A 23,714-nucleotide genomic window follows, 5' to 3' on the forward strand; every position below is an offset into this window, starting at 1 on the left:
ATGTTTTTACAGACATACAGTCAATGGAAGTGAAAGAGCCATGAGGTATACTTTACTTCCTGCTCCCTGTATAAAATTATCGAGAGTTTTCTCCATTGAATTAAATTAAAATCTGTTTAACAATTCAGAATGCTACCGTGTCTTCAAAAGTCAGGATGTCATTGATCCTAGTGACACTGAGCATAATGAGTGTGATTAGACAGTCGCTGTGAGGGATAGTTGGGAATCCAACTTAAGTTCTCTCTGGCTCAACAGTGCCTCTGGACATGAGCTTGGAAGAAATTGTCCTCGTAAGCAGGTAAAGGTTTGTCTGTCTGTGGTATGTGTTTTGTAGATGTGTCATCCAGCTGCACCAGAATCATTAGCAACATAGTGGTGTCCCTGTTGTGTGGGAGAGAGCTAATGCAGAATGTGAGCAGAGGGATGTTTGTGCTGTAGTTGTAGCAATGTGTAATAGACCTGACTTTGGTTTAGGCTGATGTGGGTGCTGCTAACAGAGCCATTGACACAGATTGACACAAAGTGGAATTTACTGCACAGAATGGAATTGGCTTTTCAATCCAAGAGGAGGATTGCAAAGCCTGGCACTAACTTTGTTAGCAGTGGCCATCACAACCTGAGCTTTCTTTTTAATCTATGTTGAATGTTTGCATTCTGTCACTATATAGTGGCAGAATAAGCTTACCTGAAGTTATGTAGGAAGCCTGTGGCACAAGAGGGATTGGGACTCAGGTCTCCTAAGACGTAAGGCACTGATATTTGTCCAGCGTTCCTGTTTGGGCCCTGGAGGATGGCACAGCTGCATGTAGCCACAGCCTGTGTGTGTGCATACTATGCAGCTGTGCTTTGAGCATAGAGACTGGTTAAGATGAGCTTTTATTTCCTGGATGTGAAGAAATGGAAGTTCAGTTCTGAAAACTGCATCTGCCATTTGGTACTAATAAATGCATGGTATCACCATATGAGCATTTGACTTAAAGCTGCTTTCTTGTACAGAACGTGTCTACATTTGAGTGCATGGCAGACTGGGGAAAGTGCCTCTGCGCTGTGTGTCCTTCAGCAACTACCATAATCACATCTGGAACAAGCTCAGTCGTGTGTGTCTGGGAACTTTCGCTGGTCAAGGACAAAGTGAAATGTTTGAACTTGAGACAGGTCAGTACTGTGGCTCTTTTGCTATAGAAGCTTAATGAAAACCAGAAGATTAGTTTCTCTCAGATGACTGGCAGAGGAAACACCTTTGGGTGAATCAAGAAGGCAGAGAAAACCCAGTAACCAGCATGTTATCAACCTGATATCAGGTCTGGAGCTGATAATATGCCTGATACTTATACACAGCTTATAGTTATGAACTCTGCTTGGGTTTATTTGATTTTTTTTTTCTCTTTGGTACCATTTCCAAAGTTTATCATGATGAAAGAAACAGTCAAGATAAGGCATATGCTCTTCTCACTCAAAGTGTAGCCAGCCTTTGGTTTATTTTCAAATACCAGTATCACCTGGAGATGCTTACAGTTCTTTTGGGCTGCTATAGCAATGGACAGGATCTCAAAACCACCCTGCAAACTTAGCAAATGGAAATGAAGGCTCAGCTAGGCAAAGTTCTTGATTCTTTTCTTTCAACCTGAATTCAGAACACAAAAGGTTTATCTGACACTCCATGAGGTAGAAATACATCCAATAAGAATGATATAGTTTGTGTCCTCATTTTCCCAAGTCCTTTAGTGGCTGTTGATCTGGAGCTTGTGTATAGTCATCAAACAGCTGTATAAATGCTATTTCATTTACAAAAGTGAATACTCATGCAGGATTTGTGTGGTTCAGCAGTGATGAGTTCTCAGCTTTACAAGTAAAGCTGGAGTACACCTCTGTCATATCAGAAAGGCAGCATAGGACCCTTTTTCCCTAAGAAATTGAGGCAGAAAACACTGCTACTTTTAGGCAAACTAATAAAGGATTCACTGATCAGCAAGATCTCCAAGTTTTAGAAGCTTCTGTTCATTTGCTCTGGAGGGGTATTAGATGATATTTCAGTGCTTTCCTTACCCTGAGCCAAAACATATTTTATTTGTCATTAAATGATGTGAAAACTTCAGTGTCTGTTGGGATTCCAGAGAAGTATTTAGATCTTAATTTATCTGATATCCTTGTGTGTGGAAATTAGGGGGAAACTGGGTTTAGGGCAGTCTCTTTTCTGAGGTTTATATTGTTTCCTGCTTGAGAAGAGGCCAGAAATATGAGATAAAATCTTCAGTGATGACCTTTTAATCCATCTGGTTATTATTTCAAAGCAGGACATGGACATGGAAGTGGAAGAAAAAGCAGCAGAGGAAAGAATAAGCAGTAAATTTCATAAACATCAAAATTATTCCAGTCAGGGGGTCAGTTTGAGTTTCAGGCAACTGTTTGACAAGGCTGTCTTTTATCTCCAAGATAATGCCTTTCTCTTTAACAATCTAAAATCAGCTTTGCTGATGTGTTCTACTGTGAATAATCTGGTATTACGCAAAGTCTACAAAGTGGTGTGAGATCATGCTTTGACAAATTCTGTGTCTTTTTCCTTTTCTTTGCTAGCAGAGGCGCTTTTTTTCTCTCTCTTTTTTTTTTTTTTTTTTTTTTTTAAACGACTGTCTGGCATAGATGTAAATTTGAACTATGGTTCTAAATGTCTTCCAGTGAATTACTTGCTGGTTTCATGTAATTCACTGTTTCATGGTGACTGCTTTTTCTGCTGAACAAAAAAAAAAATGTGAGTGAGCTTTGCTTAAGTAAAGCTGATGTGCTATAAAGTGGATGCTATTCACTTACCAGCTGTCTCATGGGACTGACACATTCTGGTTTGGAATGTAGTAAAGTACAGAAACTATATTTCAGCAGAAAAAGTCACTTTTCCCTCTCTAGCAGGGTCTGCTTCCACAGTTTTGTGGAACACTAAAGATTGAGCATAATAGCCTCAGTATTGATCCATGCATTTACCAGTTCCCTCAGTGTTCATGAGCAAAGCAATCCATGCAATCCAGCCCCCAGAAAATCTGGGCCATATGAGACAATAGACTGGGAGAAGCATCTAGGCAAAGTATACTGTCTGCCACACAGACCTCTTAGGGAGGTGTTGAGCATAGCTGCAACATGTCTGTGTCCCCGTCAGCCAGTTAAGTTGGATGGTAGAACTTGGTTTATGTTTTCATGGACTAAACATTCCTGCGGTGAAGCTGGTCATCTTTTTTAATATTTGTGAATTTACTCTGGAGATATGCTTCATAGTTGTTTCTGCAAATAGGCTGCAGGGTACTTCCCATTAAGGGAAAACCTGTCAGTCATGAGAAGATGGTAGAGAACTAAAAGCATGCAACCATCTTTGCATGAATATGCATTGAGACACTGGTGGATTGAAGATGAGATTATAACTGTGCTCAGGTCTAGCCCTCTTCCACACTCAGCTTGTGTTTAAAGCACTTCACCGCCAGGTAGGATCTTTCTGGGTTAAAAAAAGGGGTTTATTAAAACTTATGCAGGAGCTTAGGTTGGCTTGACTTGCCAGTTTGGATGCTGTCACAGTGGATACATTTTCTTTCATGATTTGGAGGAAAGAAAGGAAATTTGGAGCCCTTGAACCTGCCATGTCCCAACCCTTTTTGCAGAGATCTTGTGCAGTTCTCAAGTGCAGGCACTGGGTTATGCCCAGTCCTTTGTAAAAGAGACTATTCTACAGCCTGTCCAAAGCTACTGTTGAGCCTCCTTTTCTACGCTCTGTAGAGAGTGTTTGTGACCTCTGAAAACCACTCTTGGATACCCCATTTTGTACCAGTATTTTTAGTCAACAGTTCTTGTGAATGAAACAAAGTCACAAGCTGAAATTCATCCCTCATAGTTGCAGGTCACCTTCAGTAGTACAGAGCCTGCTGCAGCTCAGTGTCTTCACCAGTGGATTTAATGTTTCAGTACTGTTGTCCTAGTAACCTTGGCAAGTGGCAGCACATGTGAGCCAGCAAGAGTTCAGTCTGGCAGTCACACGCTGGAAAAGAGTATGAGATGTGTTTGCAAAAATCAGCTGGGACATGTGGTTCTGCTCCATGCTGAACTGAGATAGACACTGAAGATGTGCTAATTATGTCCTGTAGAGAAAGTTAACAGGGAATATGCATTTGCTGTTAAAACTGGTAAGTCTGACTTTTCACAGTAAAGCAGCTAAAAACTGAGCCCGTAAAGGCTTTTTAGGAAAGCTGTGAAGGACTTGTTCTCTGTTGCCCTACAGGCTTTACTGTCATTGGTGGTTATACAGCAGAAATGTATACTGCTGTCACTTGAGAATGCTGCATTAAACAATTATCATCAGTATATTTCAATCCATGACTTCTATCTGAGCTATTAAGTTGCCTAAAGTGTTGTCTTTTTTTATGAAACAGTTTAAATAAAGCTAAATTAAACTGAGCACTCCTTATATCTCTGGAACCTATGAAAAATAACAAAAAAAGAATGAAAGAGAAAGGAATTTCTGTATGGCTTTAAAGCAAAAATTCTCCCCAAATGCTGTTTTTCTTAACTAAAGTAAAAAAAAAAAAAATTAGTACTTGTTCAAAAAACAGAAAGATAAGATTGAGAATGTCACTGAAATACATCCTGATGAGTTTTATTTCACAATTTTTTAAAAAATATTGAGAAACTGTCATTTCCAAGCATAAATTTTACTTAAAACTGCATGGACTGAAGTGAAAAATGTGCTTTTGAGCACAAAGCAGAGTCGTAGAGTCTGAAATGTATGCTGAGGGCCCTGAGTTACTGTGCAACCTGGGGCAAGTCATATAATCTCTTGGAGCCTCAACTTTCTTCAATCATGAGTTGAGAACAAGGGTGCTTCTATAAGATGCTTTAGTATTACCCCCTCATACCCTTTTCAGTTCTCCAAAGAATGACTAGGTTGCTGTTCTTACTAAGCAAACTGACAGTAGGACTGTGGTTCCCTAGTAAATCAGCCAGCCTCTGCTGTGGTTTATTTGTTGCTTTTTCCCCACCAGGCTTTGTATGGGCACACTCAGGCAGTGACCTGCCTTGCTGCATCTGTGACCTACAGCATCTTCGTGAGTGGATCCGATGACAGAACCTGCATCATCTGGGACCTGAACCAGCTGACGTACATAAACCAGCTTCCTGCCCACAGGGCAAGCCTCTGTTCTGTTGCCATCAACAATTCAACAGTAAGATCTTCATTTATCATCTTTCTTCTGATGCATCCATGAACATTTCATGATAATTTAATGGGTGCTTTTCCCAACGTAAAAACATCCTGAGAGTCTGATACATTGATTTTTTTCTTTCTACAGAGATTGCTAATAGTGTTCTTAATGATGAGAGGCGAGCACTAAAAGCAACATCTTAGACTGAGTAGCTAAGTAGAAACATCTTTGGATGGGTAGATAGCAGGATTAAACAACTTTTAGTTTACAGAGCATGAAGTATTACCCTAGTAGATCCTGGATTTGGCTCACCCTTAACCTTATTGCCTCCATTATTTCATTAATTTCTCCTGACATTCAAGCAGCAGAGCCATGTCAGTTGAGACATTAGACCTCAGTCTGCTGCCTCAGCTGACAACTGCCTTACACCTTTGTGGTGACAACACTGGCTTTTTGCTTTCCCTTCTACTCTCGGGTCTGGGGGAGCTTTTGATGGCAGTGGTCTGTGTCTGTGCCTGGGCAGAATTGCATGCATGTTGATAGGAAAATATTCTGTATTGAATTTTACTTTAAGCACTCTGGATGAGATTTTTTCCAACCTTCTACCTCCCAAAAGTGTTGCTTGCATATGTGTATTTTTTGTCTCTGCTAACATACTAGAGCAGGACTCCAGCTGCTCAGACAATTTGAGGTTGGATCCACTACTGGAGCTTGTACCAAGACAGCCAAATCTGAGTACACAGCAGTAAGAAACCGGGCAGATATTCTTTACTTAGTCTCTATCAAAGCAGGCATCTCATATCAGAACTTTATTAACCATACGATCTGAAGGTTAGCAATTGGGAATGGGAATTAAGTAGTCTGTTCAGTGCCAGCTCAGCTCCCAGTGCCAGGGGTCCTTGTTAGTGTAAAATAGCCAGTGGCTTCAGCAGGCCAGTTCAGTATACCATGGTGGTCCCTTATGAAGCCAGCTGAAGCAGTACGAAGCATTCAGAAATGAGTGGGTGGGCTGGCACAAAGCATGGGCTTGAGAGCCCTGAAAGATGGAGTCCTCTTCTTTCTATGTACCCACCCACCATTGACAGAGACTTTTTAGTTGGTAGCTCCTCTTCTAAAGCTGTCCAAAAATGAAATGGTCTGTGCCAGGAACAGTCTGGTGATTGATCCAAGCACAGTCCTCCAAGCTGTTGAGGTGCAAATGGTTAAACTGTTTGGACAATAGTCTGAAGAAAGATTTATTTAAAAGGGGAAAAACCTTAAGAAACTATGACTGAAGCTTCAAAAAAAGAAAGATGAAGGGGTCCCTATGTTGTGGATGAAAAAATCTTTTTTGATGTTAGCAGAACAGGATGCTTAATTCTGAAATGTGTTTGGGTATTAGTTTTTGTTTTGTGGGTTGTTTTTTATATATATATATTTATGTATTGTAACATGAAGATAGAAACAAAATGTTTCCATTGTGCTAAGTTAAATATTTTGATTGACACAAAATTGTATGTTTAGTAACAAGGGTTTTTTTCCTGGAAAATTCAGAGCAATTTGAAGCAAACGTTTGAAGGAAACAAACTGGTGAACCACATAGTTTTCTGTGAAATAAGAACTTTATACGGCTCTTTGTTATGTGATTGTTGGGTTTTGTATTTGCTTGAGTATCTAGAACAGGGGTCCTCAAACTACGGCCCCCCAGGGTCCTCAATCTGACCTCCTGTATTAACAGAAACCCCCCCGCCCCCCCCTCCCCTGCCAGGGTTGGGGGGGGAGGAAACCAAGCAGCGGCAGATGGCTGCCTGCCACTTCATCCGCGTGCCGGCCCTCTGTTTAAAAAGTTTGAGGACCCCTGATCTAGAAGCTCCATTTATAGATTCAAACCTTATGATGTTTGTAGCATGTAGACACAAAATAAAATGTTGTCCCCAAAAGTTTATATGCTATGGAGGACTGTAAAAGCTTCCTGTTACTAACAGTTTCAGTTAGTTTTAAATCCCTGGTCTAGACCAGAAAAACACTGTAGATCATTACCAAATGCCTGGACATTATGTACTCTCATGCAGATAAGGTAGCTGAAATTTAATCTCTTTAATTATTGGCAACTCTGTTTTAACTGCACTATCCTTGTTTTATCTTCAGAATTCTGCCCTGCAGTGTGAAGGGCCCTGGCCCCAGATCAGGCAGGGGGGAGGTACATGTTAGTTGATTTAAACCAGATGCATGCCGCTAATTTAAGGGCACACTGGCCTGTGCCAGAATCAGATGACTTTGCTGATTATGTTCTGTTTAGCTGGTTCTTAGTATGCATCAAAGCTGGAAAGGTCAGGTGGTCAATTAGTAACTTGATCAAAATGCACTCTTAATAAGATCCTTCAAAACTGCAGCATTGGTTCTTAGTTCTGCTGCTTCTTGCTCCTAAGGGATTACCTGTGTATTTGCTCCTTACATGCGGTGTGTGGCAAAAGTATGCACCTGCGTGGAAGGGAGATGAGAGATGCAGTTGCAAAGGATGTTTTGTGCATCAGAAGTGCAGGCCACCGAGTGCTGAGCTGGTCATTGGTCAAATGCAAGTCTACAAATGCGATGACATTAAGCTCCCTGTGAGGGGCAGAGGAGGATTGTGAAATCACTGAAGGCTTCACAGCTAAGCAGGTGAACACCATGTCCTTGTTTAAAAGAATGCTTATTTGTAAAACTGAAGAGTGCTACTCCTGGCCCGGAAACTGTGCTAGCCATTATGTGCACGGTCCCTGCCTCTGACAGTAGCTAGGTCAGTCTGTCAGTCTGCTTTTCAACTAAAAGCCTGGATTTTCTGGAAAATAGAAAGGGAACATTTAAATAAATGTTTTCATTTTAAGATGTAAATAAACTTTGTTTCTGTATTATCTTGCTAAATCTGAGATAGTTGTCTTGGGTTTCTATGATGTAAAAATGTCAGAATTTTTAATGAGGAAAAAAATGTCATTTTTCCTTTGTCTGATTTACATCATCTGCCCAGAGGCAAAACAAAAGTCAGAATTTAAGTCAGAGCAACTCTGTAATTTATAACCAGCACTTAAAAGTTGTGAGGAGGATAAATGTAGGATTTTGAAACATTGCCTCTTGCTTTGTTCCAGGGTGATATTATCACTTGTGCTGGATCTTACCTATATCTGTGGACAGTCAATGGTCAGCTTCTTGCAAGTGTTAACACCACCTGCAGCCCCAAGTGCCATATTGTTTGCTGCTGCTTTGCTGAAGTGATGGACTGGGATACACACAGCATCATCATCACAGGAAGCACAGATGGAGTGGTGAGGGTAGGTGGATGGAAGAAAAGAAAAGGAATCCTGATTCATTGTAGATCAGACAAATTTTGCATCCTAAATGGAGAGATGGAGCTACTAAAAGCCCATACCACTTTCTTAACAGGGCAGCACAGGGAAGATGATGAATATCACAGTACAATGCTTGCTTTCTATCAACTTTTATCCGCCTGAATGGAGGAGTCTTTGCCATTCAGGAGAAGTTTTGAAAATGTGTTTTTCATTCTGGTGTGGTTTTGAAAGCAAAAATCATATTGCCCATTGGATATATGTTTAAGTCTGGTTTCAGAGATTTGGTTTATTAAATCACACTTTCTCAGGAGCAGGAATTCACTGCTGGTTCCACCTCCAGTTTGGTGGGAGAGCTTCCTGGGTTACTGGGATCCTCATTAGCATGTCAGCCTCACAACCCCACTAGCTTACTCCATACAATTCTCCAGCATGACATCCTGCAGCACAGTGGCGGAGATGACTGTGAAATCCTGTTCTGATGTTAGAAGTCCAGTTTCCACCCCTTGCTGGGAAGCAGACAGCCACATCTCTCTCTTGTTGCATTGTTATAATCCATGCTTTTTACATTTTTACCTCCTTGCCGGCACAGCTGTGGAAGATCAAATACACCAATACTCCAGAGCAAGCTACGGAACTGAGACCGCAGAGAGACACAGTGGCAGAGCCAGGCAACACAGGTATGACCACAGGGTGGGCTGTGCACTGCAGTGTGACTGTGTCCTGCAGACCTTGTTTGGTTGTGAGGAAGAAGAGGGTGTGTGAGTGCAGTGGTGTGAAGGGGAGATGGTGCAGGTAACTGGTGCAGCGTTTCTGCAGAAGTAACCAGCAGCAGTGGGTAGCCACTGCCCTACCTTAGAGACTGGGAGTGCCCCTGAGCCACTGGTCTCATGGGCACATCCTGCCTGAATGAAGCTACATGCTTCTTCATAGGCTCTGTTGTGGGTTCTGTCAAGCTTGATAGATCACCTTTCTGCATAAACCTATGAAACTAATGAACTATCCTGGTTCCAGAAAGCCCATTCCCTTGGCACCTTTGCTGATGGCTTGTACTAAAGTATCCTAGCATAACGTCAGGCTGGGCACTGCCAGATCCTACCCTGGGATGGAACAGGGAATTTTGTTGTCTTTGCCACCTTAAATGGGGTCAGAGGCCCTTCAAAATGGTGGGAGGCCAGCAGCAGGCCCTAGTGCTTGGAGCTGTTTATTCAAAAGTGTGCCAAGCCAAAGCTGATACCCTGGATTTCGCACAGAGTTGAGGTTAATAACATGATGGGGGTACGGTGCTGACTGGTATTAAAAACAACTCAGGCTTACTTCTCTGTTCTAACAAATACGGGAGCTGAAACCTGCCAGGGAACTTTAAAGGCACATCCTAAATAGCACAGCTCTCTTCTCTTCCCAGCACATTTTATAAGGGAAAGAAATTGTGGTGTTAGTATGTATAATTTACACCACTTATTTCCTGTGATCCTCATTACAGGCATTCTCTATTACTTCAATTTTAGGCACACGATTTGCATAGATATAAAGCTATAGATGTAACATCTGCATAAAAATATATTATAGAGTAATTGGGCATTACCACTGAGATGTTCAGAAGTGCTGTTCATGGAACTTGGCATCTACACTACTTAGAATGCTATATGAAAATATTTATATGTACAGAGGCATATTGGAAACGCCAGACCAGATGCCCATCCTACCTTTTGTCATGTCTCAGAGTAGCTAGAACCAGATGATTCTAAGGAAGGTGCAAGAACACCAGAGATGCCAGATGTGAGACAGGCTGGCTGTGGTAGCTATGTATTTGGTTTCATTGTGGTCTTTAATCAGAGATTGCTGTAAATCAAACCAAAAGACTCAACATTCCTTCAAAAACCTGTGTAGTATTCTGTAGTCATTTTGCAGATTCTTTTTACATATAGAAACATCCGGTATGTTTTAAGAATTTCCTAAGTTCTTGTCCATAACTTGCTGTGGCAGATGCCTTCATGTACATATATACTCAAGTACAATTGCATAGGCATGTCTTTGAGCAAACAGAGTTTTTAACTATTTTTAGAATTTATTTCTTAAACTGGTTTCTAAGCAGAGACTTAAAATCTGCCCATGGGAGCACAGCAGAATGCTCCTGTTTCTGCCTTTTTCAGAGAGGGTCATGTGAGACATGCACTGACCCAGGCACCTGGTGATGTGTAGACACACACACCTGTTTGCACATGACTGTAAGGATGCAAGTTTTCAAATGCATACAGCACCAGTGTTCTTTAATAAAGAGCTAAGAGGTGTAATCAAAGCAGTGACACACTCCCTTAAACGATTCAGATGACTTCAGAATTATTTTAAATGGCCAAATATTCCCACATCTCATTATGTGCATTAAAGAAAATAAAATTAATACAAACCACAGTCATTAAAAAGACCAAAGTAACTATGATTGAGTTATGTTGTTAGGTGTGTGTGTATGTATGTGTGTGTGTGTATGTGAAATGTTCTCAGCATTTAATTATTGGTTCTGTTATGAGCAGATTTAGATAAGTTGATAATACCAGAGCTTTATGTAATTTCTTTTTTACTAGGCAATTATGGGCTGTATTATATCCTGGCAGCAAGGTATTGTGGGACATCTTATTAAGCATAGAGCCAGTGAAAACTGATGAACAATTTTGCTGAACTAGGCATGCAATTTAGAAAGCAATAATACACAAATCCAATTTAGCACACAATTGATACAGCCGCACGTCAGCACATGTAACTATCATAGCCACAAATTAAATTGGGATGGGCCTATTTTGCAACAGTACAGGCAGAGATTAAATATATTTGTTCTCAACTTAACAACTTGCTGACTGTAAATAATAACAATCCCATCCATGCTGCCCCCAGACACTTTCTAAATATTTATTTTTAAACCACACAACAGGTAACAAGTGTGGAAAACATCTTGTTCTCTGTCGGGAACTGAATCCCAGCCTTGCCTTGACTGGAAAACCAAGTAAGACCAGCCCAGCAGTGACAGCACTGGCTGTATCCAGGTATTGTCCTTCCCTTGGCTTAGCAGCCGGTGCCCAGCAGAAGGCATCGCACCAGCCTCGGGCCACCACTGCTCTGCCCTAAATCTGCAGAGCTTTTCATTTTATTCTGGAGTTGGTATTAGTGCTGGGGTTTGGGGTTCTGGGTTTTGTTGTTGAGTTTTTTTGTTGTCATTTGGTAGGGTTTTTTGTTTTTTCTTTTTTGTATCTCAGTCAAATCACTCTTAACCAAATGCAGTCACTCTGGGAGCTGGCCTGGTAACTGTATTGATTGAAGGATGTCGGGAAAGTCAATGGTCAGATAGGAGGCAACTCAGGAGCAACAGTAGGGTTTGGCCAGTATAGTTGTAGAGATCAGTAGTTGTTACACTGCTTCTGCACCTTAGAAAAAACAGTATCCTAGCAGTTTCTGGAGATACTATCTCCTTAAAATGTAAACAGGAAGTTTTTGGCCAAAGGACAACTCAGTTGTTAAACTCCACTCAGTTTGCACAGCCAGCAGTGTTTTAGTTTACTCAGTCCCCCTCCTGCAGTTTTATCTAGCTGTAATATTTGTTGTTATCTCCTACTCCAGGAAGTTATGACATACTGTAAAGCAGTTGCTGTCTTTCTCTCCAAAAGTGTTGGCATTTTGATAGATGCTAAAATGATTTCTATATTCTGCACGCTCAGCTTTAGAGCGCTTAGTGAGTGTGATGTTTATATGTGTTGAAAATAGGAAAGTTTGAGGTGGGACAGTTAGTTTCATTAGTGTTGGTGGCATTGCATGCAGCAGAGTTTTCAGTGGCTGAAGCCATAATTTATATGCTAACAAGTCCAAACTTGCACAAGCAGATTATTTAACATTCACAGAGTCTCAGAGAATGGTAAGAGTTTCTGATCTGGCTAGATTATCCACAACTAATGCACTAAACTCCAGGAAAGTTTGCGTCCAATTCTAGATTCAGTCTTTGAGGTACAAATCTTTGTCTATTCTATATCATTGTTCTTCAAATTTAACCTTAAAGATAATCTGCTCCCCTGAATGTTGCATCCTCCTAATTGCTATACATACAGGAGAAAGTCTTGATCCTATTTGTGTCTTATTCTTAAACATATTTTTTTTCTTTCTTTCTCAAGAAATTCCTCCAAGCTCCTAGTTGGTGATGACTGGGGAAGAGTCTACTGCTGGTCTGTGGATGGATAGGAAGAAATAGGCAAGAACTCTTAGTTTTTCAGCCTTTTGGATGGAGAGAAAATTACTTTTCAAAACATGACAGAACCAGAAAAACTGGAAGCCTATGGCTGGGGACTGAATCTCAAAGGAGATGTTGGACTGACCCTGCAGTCAAGTCTGATTGAAATTAGAAAATGGACTCCCAACTAGTGAGAGAGACACTGACAGACATGCACGCAGACAATGAGATTTTACAGTATCTGTCCTGGGAAAAGTTTTGTATTTTAAATGTTATTTTAGATACTGAATTTGGCTTTATACATTGTATTTCACAAATAATAGCTAGCAAATTAAAGTGTTTTGATTATGCCAAAGATCAACGTAGCTTAATAAAATTAACATTCTAATTTTATTATCATGAAATCAGAAAATACTGAAGCTGCAGACAGATGGCAGGTGACTTTTTCATAGTATCTTTGTTCTTATTAACATACAAGTATGTTAATACCTCTGCTTCTACTCTTCCTGCTTCCTTGAGCCTGCATGAAAATGTATGCATGCCTTCTGAGAAGCTATTTTGTTTGCAAAGTGAAGGTAGCAATCCCCAGGTTGATAGTGTTGCCCTTATCCAGCCCCATTGTGAACATGTGTTATGGTGCAATCCTTAGTTTCCTAATGTCTGACTTGTTTGGGTTTTTTTGTTTGGTGGTTTTTGTTGGTTTTTTGGTGGTTTTTTTTATAGTGAGCAGGGTAGGAAAAATGCATGGAATGGGTAAGGATGAAAATCTGACACAACTGGCCAACATATTCTTTCATTCTCCTCCTTCACTGCCTTCTTTCTTACCTTTGTCCTGATGTTCTCTGGAATATCAGTATATGAGACATACTGCAGGATTTACCTTCACAGTCACCCTGCATGGTAAAAGAGAGTATTTGTAGTATAAGAAGGCTGAGGCCGTAGTGCAGTAAATGTAAATGCTATTTGTGTCCCTAGTGGAAATGGAAAAAGTGTGAAAAATCAAGCTCCTTACTATTTTATGAGAATTGGAAGGAGCTAAACTGGTAATTTTACTCCCGCTCTCCCCTGCCTGTCCTTGACCTGGTAAAGAAATTATCTTACACACAGAAGGGCTGAGTAACCACTTAACAAGAGCAGCTTCCTGAACACCACAGTCTAGGTCAGGGCAGAACCAGAAAAAAAACAAAGAACATTATGGTCATGAAGGCCTTTGTGTTCATACCGCCAAACACACCCCTGAACAGACAGAGCCAGGAGAGTTCCCTGGTTCCCATTGCACTGGGACTGGTTAGCACTGCAGTAGTGAAGCCCTGTGTGTGCTGCACTGGGCGCCCAGAGGCTGAGGAGTTGCTATATGCCACAACCTTGGTGCTAGAGACTTGCTAGCATCGTTAGGAAGAATCTGGAGAGGAAGACAGTTTTTTACCAATCTTCTAACTACACCATCAACTTTCTTCTTCCTGTAGGGCACTGCTTTGTTCAGGACTCTTCTTTTGAATTATTTTGCTGAATGAGCAACTTCCTATAGCAAACAGCTTCCTTCCTTGCAGAGTGCTGAGACGTGTCCCTGCCCCAACCCACCCCACAGCTCTGTCTGACCTCCACAGTGAGTGAGGTAATAGCCTGTGGAAAATGTGGTAATTGGAGGTGATTAGAGCTCATGATGCAGACATATAAGGAAAGCTGTGTTATGTCTCCACAGATGACCTGGCTGGTTATCCTTTTTAACCTCCAAGTGCGTGACTTGATGACTCAAATACTGTCCTTTCTGTGCTCAGTGAAACATGCACTGAAAGCAGGGCAAAATGCACCAATGTTTTTGCAATCAAAGTAGCCCTGTGGAGTAAAGGTAGACCGTGCCTGTCTTTCCTTTTCCTGAGGACTGGGGAAAGGTCAATTGTCACAGAATTCAACAAAATTACGTACACTGCTTCTTTTCCCTCTGCACATTACTTAAAAATAAGTTGCAATTTGGAAACATGGACAGCAAGACTTGGACTCCTGTCAACTGTGAATACAGCTTTACTGAACTGTGATATGTTATTAAGAGCCATGAAAGCAGCTCACTACCTGTGTTTTCATTTACCTAGTAAGCATCTTCATAACTTGATAATTGTGCCTCTTCCTTTAGCCTTTTCATGCAGCCTGTCTTTGCCAATAGCAGATAGTCCCTTTCCTAGACCTGGCACTGACACCTACTTTACAGCCTGGCTCCAATGCTGTAGACATCAACCTGATTCTGATATAAGAAGAGGCCAACTGTAGGCTAGCCATGCATGGATTTGACAGGCTCATCTCCTTGTGCCTCATGTTCTCTTACACCTTCAAGAGAAGGACAAGGTGCATTAGCTATTGGTTTGGATTACAGAGGAAAAATCGAGTGTGCAAGTCTGAATGGAAGTCAGCAGGTCAGGAATTAATGTCTTCCTGAGTCAAGCTTGTTCTAATGTTCAGGGAGTTGTAATTTGGGAGAATACAAAAGGCAAATGGATAGAAGTAGGTCGCAGTTTTTTCCTGGTGAAAATTCTGATTATGAGTGATTTGCTGTACAGCAGTGCTTGGTTGAGAAAGTTTCTAGCTCTAGAGGATTTTCCCCCAGACTTGTAAGTCATGAAAAGAAATACATATTGTGAGTATCAAAAGCACCACTCCTTCCTTGCGGAGTTAAGGCACAAATTTAAGCATGTTGCTGTCATCGTATTTCCTAGGTCTGATACAGCTAGTGTGTGCAAGTGGTAGAGTGCTACCTGGTCATTTTTCTGCAGGCAAGTCCCTGTGACATGAACATTTTGCTATAAATTTGCAATATATGATTGAACAGTTAGCTGAAACTCGTTCTCTTATATGCATATACTTCTATATTTGTGTTGGTCACCTGTGTACTTGGTAAATTATGAATGTCCGTGAAATTCTGTAGGCTCTAGATGTGGAGGTGGCTCTCGCTGGCACGTAGACAAGACTTGGTACTAGGTCAGGGACACTAGTGGTGCCTACTTGGTGAGTATACTGGTGTGATACTGAATCTCTAATGGTTGCATAGGATGTAGGGGTAGCAAATCTAGAATATGTTTGAAAAGCAAATGAACAATTCCACAGCAAATATACTTGCAGCATAGCTTCATTGTTACCGTAAATGGCTCAGTGTGAACATCAACAGAGTGTTTACCTCAGAAGTAGCTTTGCAAGGGGTAGTAGCTCTGGGTGAGAATTACCCTTTAAAGAAATCCAATCCCATTAGGATAAGAAATGCAGAAATAAGGCACGGTCTTAACTCTGCCCTGTAGGGAAACCAAGAAGAGCAATGTGGAACAGTACAACCTTTATGTGACTTTAAAAATCAGTTTAATTGAGGGCCATAAACACTAAAATGCCTTAATTACACTTATTTGGTTATTGCGCAGACCATCTTGCTTCCTTGTTCAGCCATAGAAGCCTTATAAATGTTAACAGTGAGCATTAAATACTGTCTGATTTCTGTGGCTTTCTGTTGTCTAATGAACACCAGTTAAGCAATATTTGCAGAACTGCCTGTGCACTGCAAGGCCTTTTTGCATCCTCATAAAAAAAAGTGTTTGCTCAAACCTCTCTTGAGAAATCCATGCAAACCAATCTGTAATTCCCACAGGGAATTTTCCCCTCTGATTGTCACTGTGCGCTGTGGTTCCCAAGTCCTTTTCATACAGGGATCTCAAAGCTTGTTACAGGAGGGTATTGACAAGAAGATAATCTCATTCATGGTTGCCTATGGCTCTCACAAGGGAAGTTATTTGAGTGCCATACAAGTTAAAATAATTTTCAGGAATATGCTCCCTTTTGTATGAAAATGTGGTCTGCCATGCTTTTGTCTCATCTTTCAGGAGGGACATCCCAAGGAAGTTGAAAAAGAAGCCCAGAAAAGCTCTGGACCTGATCCCAGCTTTCTTGTCTCCTCCTGTTTGGTACTAAGAGCACCTCTGAACCAGGTAGCTGGAGTGATTGTTTGCCTATGAACACACACATCACTCAGGGAGCAGACTGGTTGTCGCGTTACTGGTGTCACTCTTCAGATGTGTGCATAGGAATTGCTGTCATTGAAGTCAGCCAGGCTAATAGGAGAGTTGTGAGAGGGAACAGGGCTGGTGGAGGAATGCCAGCCTTCCCTATGTTTTTTGCCTTGTGAACAGGTTGTCATCAGAGTTCTTCCAAAGTGTCAGAAGGCTCCTGGAAATTTGCTGCATGAAGCTTTAAAAGGAAACTCCCTTGTTCCTCTGCACTGAACTTCAATGTCTTATGGAAACCTGGTATCCAGAACCAGGCAGCCTTCAGCAATACATGGGGATCTTGGTGACCATGAATAATATTTGCTGTAATAAGTACTGAGAAAATGTAGGCCTTGTGATGGGAACAGTTGTGCCTGTGTTCAGTGATCACTTGATGTGTTCCACACTCAAGTGTTGCAGCCCTATGCATGTGGAGGGTTGTCCGTGTGGGGCAGTCACCGACCGAGCAACAGCGAGTGTACTGGCTGAGTGGCTGGAGCTGAGGATGGCACATGTGTCCTTTGTGGTGGAAAGAACATTGTGAGCTCTTACTGATGGGGGAGAAGCTGCCTTTGTGTGGGTGACTGCAACAGCAGCAGCATGGGAACTTGCCCTGTTTCAGGTCAGAAATTTTCTCCTTGTTCAGCTTGGACAGGAGGCTCTAAGGACTTTGCTTCTGCATTGTGCATCTGTTCCTTGACCAGGAGGAGCAACAAAGAGTCATGCTCCCACAGCTGCTCCAGTTCTGGTGGGATGGCCACCTTCCATGGGGGGAGCACAGGTATTAAGCCACTGGAATGAATAGTGACAGGCTCTTTGGCCACTCCTGTGCTATGTCCAGTCCTCACAGTCTCCTGGCTGTGGCAGTCTCCAGTGGAGAGCTGCTAATAAGTTAAATCTCCTCTGCCAATGTCTATGTCTTTATATCTCCTTATTTTACTGACACCACTGGAGTAACCAAAATAAAATGCAGTCAAGATGTAGTCATTTAGGTTCCCTTCTTTTTCACAGTTCCAGAGCACCAGATCTGGTAAGCAAGTAAAAAATGTATCTTTATTGTGACAGTGAGACCATGCATGTTGTAATCAAGGGATTCCAGCAGTGTTATTGAAATAACCAGAGTTGCTGCCAGACCATGAGGTAAATTGGTTGGGAAGGTGAAATCCTGATTTGCTTTAAAGCCTTTGCCTGCCTGGAAGGCTGGCTTCTGCCTGTAACCTGACATTTGTTGACCTTGGTTGTGTAAGGACTCAGTTGCCACCTTGCTGGGTGCAGCAGTCTGTGGTGGTCATGGTGGGCACCTGTTTGAAGCTCTGGGCAGCTCTTGGCTCTTCAGAGCCAGATTATGAGCTGAAGATATACTCCATGTTTGGGCCGTATATTCCAGGCCCTTCCCTGTGGCAGTGCTGGGGCTGTGATAAGTGGGAGGAGGCCCACTAGAAATCTACTCAAGCAGGTCTAATTGTACCAAATAGAACAGCTCAGTAGAGTGGAAAATAGTTCTTATATATCTACTCGAAGAAGATAATGACCTTTTAAATAACAGAAGCAATTTTATTTCAATACCCCAATTACTCTGAACTCTCAAATGTCAAAGTGCCAAGCACTTTCAAAATAACTTAATTTAGACATTTATAGCACTTAGACAGTGCTAGCTTCTTATCTAACCTAATTATGGGTTGTACAGGAAATTGCAAAGCATCCCAATTAATGTTATTTTTTATAGTGATACATAGGAGTAACCTTTGCCATTTGCCGTCATCATGTGCACAGTGATTTACTAATTTTGGCTTTTGAGTTAGTTCTCTGGCAGAGTAGAACTTTTCTATCCTCTGGTTGCTCTTTGAGAGGAAGTAGAAGCGAGCATAGCTGTGTTTACCTGGGGGATTTGAAGGGCACATGTTCCCGTGAGAGCAGAGTGCCATTGCAAGGCAGGACTGTTTAAGTCGTAGAGGTGCCCTATAGAATAGTGCTGGCTGGCTGTCAATCTTCTTGATCCTCTCTGATCTGAGTACTGAGGCCAGGATTCTCCACCTACTTGTCTCCCACAGGACTAGTGCAGGGGAATGAGATTTGTAAAGCTGTTTTTAACTGGCTGCCTGAAAAATCCCTTCACAGATGATGCTGAGCAGTTTCCCTTCTAGTTCCTATGCTGTGCAGGCAGAATCAGAGGTAGAAGAAGTGGTGTAGCACCACTGAATAGTACCCAGTGACTCCTTGCTTGCTTTTATGGTGGGGGGGGACAGGTGTCCATTTAGCATGTCTGAAAGCGTTAACTGTTGTCCTTCCCCATGTGTTTTTTGCCCTGTATACTTTACCTGATGTCTTGGTTCTGTGCTGTGCACCCCACCATAACCCTGCTGTCAGGAGAGAACTGCTAGCAGTCAGAGAAGTTCCTGCAGGCTTCTTCTTTCCTGAGGATAATCCATAAGAGTCAACAGCTAATTTCTCAAAGAAAGATACGGGGCTGTGGGTAGCTACGCACTGTAGCTGCTGTCAGCTGTGCCCAAGACTATGCCAGCCCAGAATGGGAAGGCAGAAGCCCCCAAAGGTGATCTTGTCTTGTGCTACTCTATGTACAGAGCTCTAATGTGCCGTTGTGGTATCATTTGCTTCCTTATGGTAAAATATTACTGCAGACAAGGCAGATATGATTTTAACATGGCTTAACTCAAATTAAATCCAAGAGGGAAAGTTTGAGTTTGACTCAACAGCTTGTGTTCGAGAGGGACACAGGGAACAGGCACACAGAGAGTTCAGAAGTCCCTTTCCCCAAAGTTTTTCCCTAGACAGGACCAAAGCCCAAGTGAGTTTGCCTGGGGACTCTGGGCACATGCCCTCCTACTTCCCTGGTGTGAGATGCAGAAGAGTCCCAGATCCTGCACAGCAGGGAGAAATGCAATTGCTGTATTATGCACTAAAATGAAAACCTGAGCAGGTCTTCAGCTGGAAGCTCAAAAAGGGCTGCCGGAACATTTCTGATGGGGATGGTCAAAGACTGAAAAGCCTCCCGTGGGGTTTGCAAACAACCCAGAAACACTGGTGAGGAATAAGAGAGACTTAACACAATATGGTGCCAAGACAACTAGCTCTCTTGCCCTACCTATTGCTATGCAGTCAGCAGAACACATTGCTTCAGCATTCAGCCTCTGGATGGAAATGCTGGAATACGAAACTGCTGTGAAGTTTGCTGAAAAAGCTGGGGCAGCCAGGGAAAGGGGTTGTTGAAAGCTGCATGTTGGAGCTATGATGTGTTTTGTGCAGGTATTTCAGCAGACCTCTGTGGGCTGTGGTCAGAATGGCATTTGGGAATCCAGCTCAGAACCCCACTAACCATTCCCCGAATTTCCAGGGCGGTTTTCTCTGGAATAATTTCTTCATCTTTCCCATAGAAGCAGTATTGGGAATCATTTGTTCTTTACAAGAGGTACGACTGAGAGAATTGAGGTTGTTAATTCTTTTTTCAATCTTCCCTCCAATAGTATTCAAATATGGCAAAGGCTGTTAAGAGGAAAAATGTCTACTGAGGAAAAGGCAAGAAGATATAGTCTATATGCTAGGAAACACTTTGAATGATTAGGGCTGTGGAAACGGGTGGAGGAGTGTGGAATCTTATCACTAAATGTCTGAGAAGAAGTTAGAGCAGGGGTCCTCAAACTTTTTAACCAGGGGGCCGGCGCGCGGGTGAAGTGGCAGGCAGCCATCTGCGGCTGCTTGGTTTCCCTCCCCAGCCCCCGGCGGGGGCGGGGGGGGCGGGGGCTGGTCAGGGGGGTTCTGTTAATACAGGGGGCCGGACTGAGGACCCTAGGGGGCCGTATCCAGCCCATGGGCCATAGTTTGAGGAGCCCTGGGTTAGAGCAACCTCTATCAAGTTAAGACAGATTGACTTGGTCCAGCCTTGAGACCAAGTGATAGACTAGCTGATATCTCAACATCTGTTCTCTAGCAGACATCTGAAAATCTGTTCAGATCCATTTTCTCTTTTTATTTTAAGAGGAATAACACAAACTCAGAGTCTTCTATTGACATGCAGTCTTTGGATCTACCTTGCCTCCCAACCAAGATAGTAAAATGGTGTCAAAACAGGTGGTGGAAAGAAAGTGCACCAAATGAGTGTATTTCAGATTAGTGCAGGAAACCCAGAAGAGTGGAATTTAGGATTTTATGTTTTACTCCAGCAGGTTAGACTGAAGCCAAAAAGGATCTCTGCACCCTGATGTCACTCACTAGAGATGTTTCAGAGGAGTCCTCAAAAAGCAGAATTTGACCTACAAATCAAACGTCAAATGAAACCTCATTTGGTCTGAGACCTGCTGTGCCAGCACAACCTGGCCAAACCCTGACTAAGGACACAAGCTAATTGAACTTCTTAATGGAGAGAACCCCACAATTATGTTACAGTTTTCCTAAGACAAATAATTTGCTTGTAATTACAGAGATAATGACATTCTGACCACACCTACCAATTAGAAAGTTGTAATAAAGAGTAATAAAACACCTTTTCCTTGGGCTGCAGAATCAACCCCCACACAGCCCACGACACTAATATGATTTACTCCTGTTTGCTGATGGAGAACTCTAGTAATAAAATTTAATGTGGAGGAACAAGATGCATTTAACCAAAGCTGTAAACATCTCTAATTCTATTTAAAGCTATAGGGTGTAGTACATTAACATTTAACAATCTGATACTAAATTTGTGTAAAGCTAATAGAGCTGTATTTGTTAAAATTTCAGCACTGGGCCGTGTTTTACCAATGACAATAGGAGGAGTAACCAAAATAGTATGACTCAGCAGAGTCCAGCTGCTGCTTGATAAGGTATTAAGAGTCTTCATGGGAACTCCTGTTGTAAAAGAACAGTGGTCCACATTCAGCTCTGCTGCTGTTCTGCTGAAGCCAGAGGGAGCTAGGCCAGAGATTAATACGGCCTTGTGGTTCCTGTTAATAGGAGCTAAATCCAACTTATTCTGCATTTCTCCCGATAGAGCACATTATACTCAATGAAATTTTCTTCTCTGTAGTCTTCCAGGTGAGTTGCTTTGATACTTAAAGATGTACAATTAATTGCAAGGTAAAGAAGAATGGTTTTCTTTCTCCAAGGATGTGTTCTGACACTATTAAATCTGCATCAGAAAAGGCATAAGAAATGTCTGCTCAGGAAGACAGGTGTTCTCCCAAGTAGTATTTCTGGCTTCCTTTCAACTCAGCTGGTCTGTTGCCTTTCAAGATTTTGTTGTCATCTTGAAGTCAGTCACAAATAGAAAACATCTTTAAATCATGGAATTTTCTGCAGAATGAAAAATTCAATTCCCACCTGTTGGGATTGTCTAAATGCTGAGTACAAGATAAACACACATACTTAAATCGTTCTCTAGCAAGCAATAAATCCTATACAGACTAAGAGAAGTTAGCTCACAAAAAAAAAGTAATTTATTTAGCTCAATTAACTATTATTCTGGGAAATTAGATATCAAGCATAAACAAGAATATATAGAATATTAATACACAAAGAATTATATTCATTAAAATACTGGGCATAAACATACAGTAGAGGATTTTTCTAACAATGGGCACAATGGCCGGTTGTGTGTAAAAGGAATGTTTATGTACCAAACTTTAGAAATTTTCACAACAAAGTGGTCAACTCATTAATGTGTTAGGGTTTTATTTATAATTTCAAAGGAATCACTAAGTTCTATACTTTTCTAAGGTCTTCCTTACAGCTGTCTGCATAAGAGATGTTCTCTCTTGAATAGTTAGTCAAACTCTGGCTGTTCCAAAATGGATCCCTGAATGTTTGATCATTCTTTAGCACCGATTTCTTTTTGGTCAATGAATTGATTGCTGTTGTCATTGTCCATCACCTGGTCGGAGAACAAGAAAAGATACCATGCCCTTTTGCTGGGTGATTACATACCTAGGATAATGAAAAGGTGAAATAAACATTTTCCTGACAGCTCACAAATGCAAACATTAAAATGCAAATAATTACTATCAAACCTATTGATAAAAGCTGGCCTTTGTCTGGACATAACTGTTTTGATAAGGGACTAGAGCTGGAATTAGTACTGTACATAATAGCCAGCCTGACAAGCTTTTCTTAAATTCTTTTTTTATACAAGAGATTTTTATCTAACATGGAAGCAGGAGACCACATTTTACACTTTCACATCCTGGCTATACTATAACAAATTATGTATGCTGTCTAATCTTTACCACCACTCAAAAAAGTTAAAACCCAGTTTATACAGACTCACTTATTCTGGTGAAACCCTCCAAAAGACAGTGATGTTCTCCCTTCCTTTGTTGCATGACCCCATCCCTGCATTGTCACCCCTGTCCCTCTTCTCCTGCTCTCCCATGCAGGAGGACATGAGTATTCCTGCAGTGGTTCCCAGCTGTGCTCTAAGCCCTGGTGAGAAGTTGCTGTATCACTACAAAAGCCTGACCTGTAAAGGAGGAAGCAACTTGGATCACCTTGATTAGGATTTCAAAACCCAGTCCTGCAAGTGCAACTCCAAAATCCACACTAAATACTGCTGAATGAGCAGACAACGTGGTCCCTCCCAGACCTGGAAAGAACCTGGCACTTGCCAAGTATCAGATCTCCACAACCTGATGGTGAGCTAAAGAGCCTGTGCTTTTATGTCTCTGTTAACAATGCGGTTACTCAGGAGCTAAAGCTTCCCAAGGACTGGAAGATGTTGGGTACCCAACTCTCCCTGAGCTTTGGTGGAATTTGGGCATTGGAGATTTAGGAGCTTGAAAACATCAGTCCAGCTACCCTTCATGACTGAAATGCTCAAGGTGCCGCAGATTAGCCCATTTTCCATGAATGTGTATAAAGGAAAAGGAAGAATCCTTTCTCATTTATGAAGAGGTGGAGAAAGAGGAAGAATATTTTGTGTTCTCACATTAAGCTCATTTCCCTATTTCCTGAACCCTGGTCTTTCCAAATAAATAACTCTAAAGTAAGTGAGCGGGGTGTTGACAGAGTCTGCTCCATG

At 41.8% G+C, this 23,714-nt stretch overlaps 2 protein-coding genes across 7 annotated transcripts in view; one reads left to right on the plus strand and one right to left on the minus strand.

The window, feature by feature from the left end:
* The window catches only part of WDFY4 (WDFY family member 4), a 144,283-nt gene extending 131,203 nt beyond the window's left edge, over positions 1–13,080 (plus strand). For all 5 annotated transcript variants that reach the window (XM_080401530.1, XM_080401533.1, XM_080401532.1 and 2 more), the window contains 6 exons: positions 997–1,155; positions 5,016–5,195; positions 8,279–8,461; positions 9,069–9,156; positions 11,403–11,514; positions 12,631–13,080. In XM_080401530.1, the coding sequence (XP_080257656.1) occupies positions 997–1,155; positions 5,016–5,195; positions 8,279–8,461; positions 9,069–9,156; positions 11,403–11,514; positions 12,631–12,697 (789 nt within the window). In that variant the 3' untranslated portion in view covers positions 12,698–13,080. The remainder of the gene's footprint in view (positions 1–996; positions 1,156–5,015; positions 5,196–8,278; positions 8,462–9,068; positions 9,157–11,402; positions 11,515–12,630) is intronic.
* Positions 13,081–21,935: 8,855 nt separating this feature from the next.
* VSTM4 (V-set and transmembrane domain containing 4) overlaps positions 21,936–23,714 on the minus strand; it is a 38,962-nt gene continuing 37,183 nt past the window's right edge. The window contains exon 8 of one of the 2 annotated variants that reach the window (XM_080401763.1): positions 21,936–21,994. In XM_080401763.1, coding sequence (XP_080257889.1) covers positions 21,983–21,994 — 12 coding nt within the window. In that variant the 3' untranslated portion in view covers positions 21,936–21,982. Of the gene's footprint in view, positions 21,995–22,114; positions 22,625–23,714 lie in introns of those variants that run through there. The other variant, XM_080401762.1, reaches the window with a different exon arrangement.

Source organism: Falco punctatus, assembly GCF_963210335.1.
Source record: "Falco punctatus genome assembly, chromosome: 9".
NCBI lineage: Eukaryota > Metazoa > Chordata > Aves > Falconiformes > Falconidae > Falco > Falco punctatus.